This window comes from Megalobrama amblycephala, linkage group LG22, assembly GCF_018812025.1.
Source record: "Megalobrama amblycephala isolate DHTTF-2021 linkage group LG22, ASM1881202v1, whole genome shotgun sequence".
In the NCBI taxonomy this organism is placed as follows: Eukaryota; Metazoa; Chordata; class Actinopteri; order Cypriniformes; family Xenocyprididae; genus Megalobrama; species Megalobrama amblycephala.
In genome coordinates, this window is record NC_063065.1 from 6414466 (window position 1) to 6424835 (window position 10370).

At 41.0% G+C, this 10370-nt stretch overlaps 1 protein-coding gene across 1 annotated transcript in view; it reads right to left on the minus strand.

Moving 5' to 3' along the window:
• The window catches only part of LOC125257798 (RNA-binding Raly-like protein), a 75345-nt gene extending 66580 nt beyond the window's left edge, over nt 1–8765 (minus strand). Inside the window, 2 exon segments of the mRNA XM_048174511.1 lie at nt 8485–8734; nt 8736–8765. Coding sequence (XP_048030468.1) covers nt 8485–8734; nt 8736–8765 — 280 coding nt within the window.
• Nucleotides 8766–10370: the final 1605 nt, after the last annotated feature.

Genomic DNA, 10370 nt, shown 5'->3' on the forward strand with positions numbered 1-10370 from the left:
TTCATGTTTTCACTTAATCATACGCATGTCCCGAAACATCAGGTCATTCGGTACAACCGCTATAAAACATGGAAAATGTTGTAATATTTTAAAAACTTGCACTAAATATAAAATGTTTGATTGTCCTCTTGCTAGCTAGCTAGATATCAGCCTGTTAGCATTGTTTGAAAATATCGTCATTCGGTATAACCAAAAGCGTCATTCGGTAAAACCGAAATTTTGGTTAAACCGAATGACTTTTTTGGAGACAAATTTTGTCCATCTTGTAAAAAATGACAAAAGCAGTGTTTATTGATTATAAAAACCACAATCTAAATGTTAACACTTATTAAAACACCAAAATTTATTATATCTCCATTAGGTTTTTTCACACTTTTAAAAACCTTATTCGCCAATGACCCATATACATATGTATATGTATCTAGAAGTTTTGGCCCTGAATAAACTGCCAAAAATCGTTGTAGTCCAGTACATTGTACAGAAATATGTATGTATGTGTGTGTATTCCTGTGTATATCCTTGCTGCCTATCAGTACGAAATGCTGGGTAACATTAATATGTAACATCCTGCCGGGCTCTCTCTCTCTCTCTCTCTGATGTAGTTGTGCCTCCTAAAGGAGAGTGAGGCGTGTGTTATCACAGCCGAGCAGAGTGATGGTATCTGCAGCGTTCGACTAGTTTCCATTAGGGAATTACCAGGTCAGGTTGGGGGGGGGGTGGAGGGTGTTGGTTGCAGAGCAGACCTGCGGTAATGAAGGAATTCGCCTTCGTTGTTCGGCCAGAGGAGTATATCAGCATTTATACATTACTCCACAAGCTCGGCCTGCACTACGAGAAGATTAAGAAAGAGACCGGGATCGTACATCAGCCTCTGTGTGCCGCTGACACAACCAAGAGATAGACCCAAGAAAAATCGCAGCAAAGAGGCTTTCAAAACAGGAGACACCTCGCATAGAAAAGAGACAGTGCTCTCTGTGTACATACTGGCAGCGATTAAATCCAACTGTATCAAAAGGCAGATCACATGAGCTTCACTGTGTGCACTGCCATTGGTAGTCAACGGATCACACTGATACAAATTTGCATAATACTTTATGGATAACTGGCAACAAGCCTGGATGTTGAAAATGCATCTTGAGACCCCTAAATTTTGTATTCTATTCACTGCCGTTGAACATGCAGCTTTTGAATGCAGACTGTGTGTGAGAAAAGACATCACATTGTGTAGTTAAGGGTTAGTTCACCCAAAAATGAAATCTTTTGTTTTGAATCAGTGGTTCGGAGCGTGTATCAAACTGCCAAAGGCATGTGATTTCAGTAAACTAGGCTTCGTTACGTCATAAGTGTTTCGAAATTTTATTGGTTCACCACTGGGGGGCGTGACTTTGGCAGGATACATGCTCCGAACTAGCCTGACGTGGTCATACTCAATTCTAGTTCGAATATGAGTCTCGGAATCTACACATCTCAGTTCTTCAACAGCCATCATTGTTGTAAACTAATTGACCTTTCGCAAAGACCCGTCCCCCTTAGTTACTGTTGCTTTGTCCGACAAGCCGTGGCGCTGTCACGCCACACAGGAAACTGACAACACATCGACAGACGAGACAGAGAAGGTTACTTATGATATTAAACAAAGTCCCAGCTTTCAAACTGTGTAGTTATTAAAAAAATTCAAACAATAAAAACCGTTTTGTGGCTCTTTAATGGGTTGTGAGTGACCATGACCGTGACAGATTGCTGTAGCGCCTCAGCTCAAGAGGCTCGTGAACCGATCATCTCTTCCTACTAGTCCATTTATAGCATCAAATAAACATGAATGAACATGAGAATGAATGTTGTTTCAAACGCGGAAAGACGTCAATATGCACAATTTTTCAAGTTTAACTCCACCGAGGTTAATCTTCTAACTCCTGACTGCTTTGTCGGACAAAATGGCGGATGCGGCGTTCTGATTGGTTAGATCGCTTGTCAATCATTGTCGCTTGTCGCTCTTTGATGACGTGGCTGATTACGTTTCTGGTGATAATCTGTCAATCATCGCCCTGACAATGTAATTGGTCCGAACAGTTTCTGTTCGGGCATAATTACTCCTCTACGGATCGAGTCCAGACCGAACTCCCCGACCTCAAAATGTTGTGGGCAGGGCTAAGTTCGGCTGGCATCCAGGCTAGCTCTGAAGCACTGATTTGAAACAAAAGATTTGTAAAGCTTTGAAGCTTCATGAAGCAGTGTTTTGAAATCACCTATCACTAAATATTGTTGAATAAAGTCGTTTTTTTTTTTTTTTTGGCGCACAAAAAGTATTCTCATCGCTTCATAACATTAAGTTTGAACCACTGTAGTCACATGAACTGTTTTAAATATGTCTTTAGTAGCTTTCTGGGCTAATTATCTTGCTGTCAATGCAGACCTCACTGAGCCATCGGATTTTATCAAAAATATCTTAATTTGTGTTCTGAAGATAAACAAAGGTCTTACGGGTGTAGAACCGTACGCCATGGAAAAACACGAGATATGCTCCATTCATTTTAACCAATACAAACGCAATTGCCACTATCAGTTTCTATGGTTATTTTAAAGGTGCCACCGAATGAAAAATGTAATTTACCTTGGCATAGATGAATAACAAGAGTTCAGTACATGGAAATGACATACAGTGAGTCTCAAACTCCATTGTTTCCTCCTTCTTATGTAAATCTCATTTGTTTAAAAGACCTCCGAAGAACAGGCGAATCTCAACATAACACCGACTGTTACTGTAACAGTCGGGATCATTAATATGTACGCCCCAAATATTTGCATATGCCAGCTCATACTCTAGGCATTAAACAAGGGCAGGACGTGTGGATGTGCACAGCTGAATCAACAGACTAGGTAAGCAAGCAAAGACAATAGCGAAAAATGGCAGATGGAGCGTAATAACTGACATGATCCATGATAACATGATATTTTTAGTGATATTTGTAAATTGTCTTTCTAAATGTTTCGTTAGCATGTTGCTAATGTACTGTTAAATGTGGTTAAAGTTACCATCGTTTCTTACTGTATTCACGGAGACAAGAGCCGTCGCTTTGTAAAGATCCATTTTGAGGGTTATATTAGCTGTGTAAATTTTGTGTTTGCTGTTTAAGGCTGTCGAGAGCTCGCGGGGGCGGGGAGCGGGAGATTTAAAGGGGTCGCGCGCTTAATCGGTGCATATGTAATTATGGCTCAAAATAGGCAGTTAAAAAAATTAATAAAAAAAAATCTATGGGGTATTTTGAGCTGAAACTTCACAGACACGTTCAGGGGACACCTTAGACTTATATTACATCTTTTGAAAAGGGGTTCTAGGGCACCTTTAATTACAAATATCGAGAGCGCATCAATGTAATGTGTGAGCACAAAACTCTCAGCTCCACTGGTTCTTTGGGAAGCAAGGTTATCTTTCCCTCACAACCAAAATCACACTTCTTTGGTGACATTGTTGATTTCATGAAGTCCTGTGCAGCGCTGCCGACGACTTCTGTAAACCCGAACACGCGTTGATAGGCGTGCATTTGCTCTCTCGCTCTGGTCGACGTGTGCGCACGCGCCCTTCCAGGAGAAGTGCCCATACAAGGAATTCCGCCCACGTTGATGTCACTCAGGCCAATACTCAAAAAAAAAAAACTGAATCCTGTGACGATTTGGAAGAGAATTTTTGGAACAGAAATACTCCGTCATACATCCAACTCATGTTTTGAAACTTCGCCCATTTTTAGCATGAGAATCCAACTCTTTAACAGTGTAAATAAGTCAGAATGCATGAAATAGCATTATACCCCCCCTTTAATGTTATTTAAACCAAATCGGCATATTAGAATGATTTCTGAAGGATCATGTGACACTGAAGACTGGAGTAATGATGCTGAAAATTCAGCTTTGCCACCAAAGAAATAAATTATACTTTAAAATGTATCCAAATAGAAAACAGTTATTTTAAATTGTAATAATATTTCACAATTTTACTGTTTTTACTGCATTTTTGATCAAATAAATGTAGCACTGGTGAGCATAAGAGACTTCTTTAAAAAAAACCTTACTGGCCCATAACTTTTGAACAGTAGTGTAGATGCCATTTACTTTGAGTGTAAATAAATTCAGATGATATTTGCATCAAGTATAAATAGCAACAAATAGCGTGTTATTTGCATTAAGTGCAAATAGTGATGATATTCACAGTGTAAAAAACAAATGTAACATGCTATTTGTACTAAAAAGTAAAATATCTGGGTGATGGTGGTTGACAGCCTTTTTATTCTCAGTTTAAATAGAAACTGCCTTGTTATCATCCATCAGGAATTGATTGTATAATGAAAAGTCTTATAACAGAGGAATGAAAAAGAAGATGGACATTATTGAATTTTGTTGAAAGATTACAACAACTTTTTTTCATTCACAATAAGACGTGTGTTAAGAAAGTACACCGTCAATTTTGATTTCACATTGACTTTAACATCTAAACCCTCATTTAGCAGAAATCCCCAGTTGTGAAGCAGTCGCACATGCTTACAGCCTGACCTCCAGCAAATTTTTATCTTAGCCGGTCCTCTGTGGCTATTCCTAATGAGGGTCCCCTGGCTATATTTTGCATTATGTATAAAATGTTTTCCACTGCAAAAATAAAACCACATTTTTAAAAGCAGGTCAAGGGTATAATGAGGATGGAGAGAGAGGTAAGTAATGTGTCAGGCCTCCTGTTTTAATACGCTGCTCCCAGGAGGTTACAGATATTTGAGTGTTATAGTAGAATTTTATACTCATTTGATAATGAAAGTCCACCGGCTATTGATTGCACACACAATTCTGCACACGCTGTAAAAGATCGAAGTTGGGCATGCTGCTTAAACGAGCTCAGAATCAAACTCAGAGAAGCAAATAACAAAATGGTGGCATTTCAAATCATTCAATGAGAAGTGAAGTGTATCATTTCTGAGCCAACAAACAAAAAGGCAAATATAATGATTTATTCTCTCTCCCTGTCTGCCATTGGTTGGGAAAACAGACAGCCCCGCCCCCAACACTTACCATCCATCCATCTATCCATCCATCCATCCATCCATCTAGCCAGCCATGTATCATCCATCCATCCATCCATTCATCATCCATCCATCCATCCATCCATCCATCTAGCCAGCCATGTATCATCCATCCATCCATCCATCCATCCATCTATCCATCTAGCCAGCCATGTATCATCCATCCATCCATCCATCCATCCATCCATCCATCCATCCATCCATCCATCTAGCCAGCCATGTATCATCCATCCATCCATCCATCCATCCATCCATCCATCTAGCCAGCCATGTATCATCCATCCATCCATCCATCCATCCATCTAGCCAGCCATGTATCATCCATCCATCCATCCATCATCCATCCATCCATCCATCTAGCCAGCCATGTATCATCCATCCATCCATCCATCCATCCATCCATCCATCCATCTATCCATCTAACCAGCCATGTATCATCCTCCATCCATCCATCATCCATCCATCCATCCATCTAGCCAGCCATGTATCATCCATCCATCCATCCATCTAGCCAGCCATGTATCATCCATCCATCCATCCATCCATCCATCCATCTAGCCAGCCATGTATCATCCATCCATCCATCCATCCATCCATCCATCCATCTATCCATCTAACCAGCCATGTATCATCCTCCATCCATCCATCATCCATCCATCCATCCATCCATCCATCTAGCCAGCCATGTATCATCCATCCATCCATCCATCATCCATCCATCCATCCATCCATCCATCCATCCATCCATCCGTCCATCTAGCCAGCCATGTATCATCCATCCTTCCATCTATCCATCTAGCCAGCCATGTATCATCCATCCATCCATCCATCCATCCATCCATCCATCCATCCATCCATCCATCCATCCATCATCCATCCATCCATCCATCCATCCATCTAGCCAGCCATGTATCATCCATCCATCCATCCATCATCCATCCATCCATCCATCCATCCGTCCATCTAGCCAGCCATGTATCATCCATCCATCCATCCATCCATCTAGCCAACCATGTATCATCCATCCATCCATCCATCCATCTAGCCAGCCATGTATCATCCATCCATCCATCCATCTAGCCAGCCATGTATCATCCATCCATCCATTCATCATCCATCCATCCATCCATCCATCCATCCATCTAGCCAGCCATGTATCATCCATCCATCCATCCATCCATCATCCATCTAGCCAGCCATGTATCATCCATCAATCCATCCATCCATCTAGCCAGCCATGTATCATCCATCCATCCATCCATCCATCTAGCCAGCCATGTATCATCCATCCATCCATCCATCATCCATCCATCCATCCATCCATCCATCCATCCATCCATCCATCCGTCCATCTAGCCAGCCATGTATCATCCATCCTTCCATCTATCCATCTAGCCAGCCATGTATCATCCATCCATCCATCCATCCATCCATCCATCCATCCATCCATCCATCCATCCATCTAGCCAGCCAGCCATGTATCATCCATCCATCCATCCATTCATCATCCATCCATCCATCCATCTAGCCAGCCATGTATCATCCATCCATCTAGCCAGCCATGTATCATCCATCCATCCATCCATTCATCATCCATCCATCCATCCATCTAGCCAGCCATGTATCATCCATCCATCCATCCATCCATCCATCCATCCATCATCCATCTATCCATCTAGCCAGCTATGTATCATCCATCAATCCATCCATCCATCCATCTAGCCAGCCATGTATCATCCATCCATCCATCCATCTAGCCAGCCATGTATCATCCATCCATCCATCCATCCATCATCCATCCATCCATCCATCCATGTATCATCCATCCATCCATCCATCTAGCCAGCCATGTATCATCCATCCATCCATCCATCCATCCATCTATCCATCTAGCCAGCCATGTATCATCCATCCATCCATCCATCTAGCCAGCCATGTATCATCCATCCATCCATCCATCTAGCCAGCCATGTATCATCCATCCATCCATCCATCATCCATCCATCCATCCATCTAGCCAGCCATGTATCATCCATCCATCCATCTAGCCAGCCATGTATCATCCATCCATCCATCCATCCATCCATCCATCATCCATCCATCTAGCCAGCCATGTATCATCCATCCATCCATCCATCATCATCCATCCATCCATCCATCCATCTAGCCAGCCAGCCATGTATCATCCATCCATCCATCCATCCATCCATCATCATCCATCCATCCATCTATCTAGCCAGCCATGTATCATCCATCCATCCATCCATCCATTCATCATCCATCCATCCATCCATCCAGCCATGTATCATCCATCCATCCATCCATCCATCCATCTAGCCAGCCATGTATCATCCATCCATCCATCCATCCATCCATCCATCCATCCATCCATCCATCCATCATCCATCTATCCATCTAGCCAGCCATGTATCATCCATCCATCCATCCATTCATCTAGCCAGCCATGTATCATCCATCCATCCATCCATCCATCCATCCATCTAGCCAGCCATGTATCATCCATCCATCATCCATCCATCCATCCATCCATCCATGTATCATCCATCCATCCATCCATCCATCCATCCATCCATCCATCCATCCATCCATCCATCCATCCATCCATCCATCCATCCATCCATCCATCCATCTAGCCAGCCATGTATCATCCATCCATCCATCCATCATCCATCCATCCATCCATCTAGCCAGCCATGTATCATCCATCATCCATCCATCCATCCATCCATCCATCCATCCATCCATCCATCAATTTAGTCATCTATCTATCTATCTATCTATCTATCTATCTATCTATCTATCTATCTATCTATCTATCTATCTATCTATCTATCTATCTATCTATCTATCTATCTATCAATCATTTTTATAGCTTGGCCAGCAATCTTTCACAATTATTTATTTATATTTACAATAATAAAGGACGATATTTCAGTAGAAAAGTAGGAGATTTCAGTCTTTCACTGGATGGATGGATGGATAGATATGATCTTGCTGTTTTAAAAGACACAACAAAGAAATCAAGTTACAAATGGTTCACTTATAGTTTTCTCTGCACATTAACTTGGACAGGAGAAGTATTTTAGCATCAAAAAAATTACACACTTTTAAACTTCTTGTTCCACTGGCATTTATCTTTACAGTAAAACCACAGATAAAAGCAATGTCACTTTTACGCCAGCACAATGACAAGTAGCGCAATGCTTGTCAGTCCCATCGACTGTCAAAACACTGAAAAACACTTTGCATGTCCAAGAATTACAAAGCGGAATCAAACGCACTCTGGATCCGCCTCAGGCAGCGCGGGCCCCTGTGAACGTCTGTCAGTCCGGCAGAGCCGAGCAAAAACAGCGCTTTGTTGAGCACTGCTACAGCTTTAGTAAAGCAAAAAAGAACTCACCCAGCGGCTGTCCTGCAATAATCCTGGCGTTCTCGCCTGCCACGGCCGCCCGTGCGTTCCTTTCACTCATGTATTGGACGAAAGCGTAACCCTTGTGCACCGAACAGCCCACGATCTTGCCGTACTTGGCAAAGATGACCTCGATGTCGCCCTTTTTCACGATGGCAGTGTTGAGGTTGCCGATAAAGACCCGTGAGTTGAGGGAGCGTGGGTCATTCTTGTTAGTGACATTGCTGGTCTGACTCTTCCCAGGTCATTCTTCTCCTGTGAAGCAGAGACATGATGGGGACGACATCAACCACACCTCATATACTGCTGGACTATCTTGAGGACATAAAAAGGTGGTTGTCAAATAACTTTCTCCAACTTAATAAAGTTAATTATCTTTGGTCCTCCGTAATTGAGAGGCGGTCTTGTAAGAAATCTTGGTGTCATTCTGGACTTTTGCTTAACCAAGCAAATTAATTCTGTTAAGAATAGATGTTATCAATTGTGAATTATTTCTAAACTTTCCAAGAATTGGAGAAGGTTATTCACGCTTTTATTACTTCACGTCTAGACTATTGTAATTCCCTCTATTTTGGTCTTCTTCATTCATCCTTTTCACACCTTCAGATGGTTCAAAATGCAGCTGCAAGGCTGTTGATTAGGGCAAAGAAATATGACCATGTCGTACCAATTTTAGCCTCTCTCCATTGGCTTCAGTTCATTTTAGCATCCAATTTACGATTTTGTTGTTTGCTTTTAAAGCTCCTAATGGCCAAGCTTCTTATCTTAAAGATCTTCTTATCCCCTATACATTTAGTAGACCTTTAAGATCTTCTGATATGGCATTATTGTATGTCCCATGATCACGTCTAAAAACTAAGGGTGATAGAGCCTTTTTGGTTGCCATTTGGTATGGCAATCAGCTGCCACTTAACATTTAAAACTCTGAAAATGTATCTTTACTTACAAGTATTTTTTATATTGTTTTATATTTTTGTATTGTATTTTTTATTGCATTGTATTCTTATTTCTGTTCAGCATTTTAATCAGCTTTGACGTTTTTAAATCTGCTATATGAATAAAATGTACTATACTATACTAAATCATTTACGGTAACACTTTAGTATGGGAAACACATATTCACCATTAACTATGACTTTTGGCTCAAATAACTCCTAATTTACTGCTTATTAATAGTTAGTAAGGTAGTTGTTAAGTTTATGGGGTAGGATTATGGGATGTAGAATATGGTCATGCAGAATAAGGCATTAATATGAGCTTTATAAGTACTAATAACCAGCCAATATTCCAGTAATATGCATGCTAATAAGCAACTAGTTAAAAGTGAGAATTGTTCCCCATACTTAAAGGTGCCCTTGATTCAAAAATTGAATTTACCTTGGCATAGTTAAATAACAAGAGTTCAGTACATGGAAATGGCATACAGTGAGTCTCAAACCCCATTGTTTCCTCCTTATATAAATCTCATTTGTTTAAACGACCTCCGAAGAACAGGCGAATCTCAACATAACTTTTGGTGTACGCCCCAATATTTGCATAATGCCAGCCCATGATGTTCCCAACATTATAAAAGGCATTAGACAAGTGCAGCCAGTTAACGTCTGGAGCTGCACACAGCCGAATCATCAGACTAGGTAAGCAAGAACAACAGCGAAAAATGGCAGATGGAGCAATAATAACAGACATAATCCATGATAGCATGATATTTTTACTGATATTTGTAAATTGTCTTTCTAAAAGTTTCGTTAGCATGTTGCTAATGTACTGTTAAATGAGGTTAAAGTTACCATCGTTTCTTACTGTATTCACGGAGACAAGAGCCGTCGCTATTTTAATTTTTTAAACACTTGCAGTCTGTATAATGCATAAACACAACT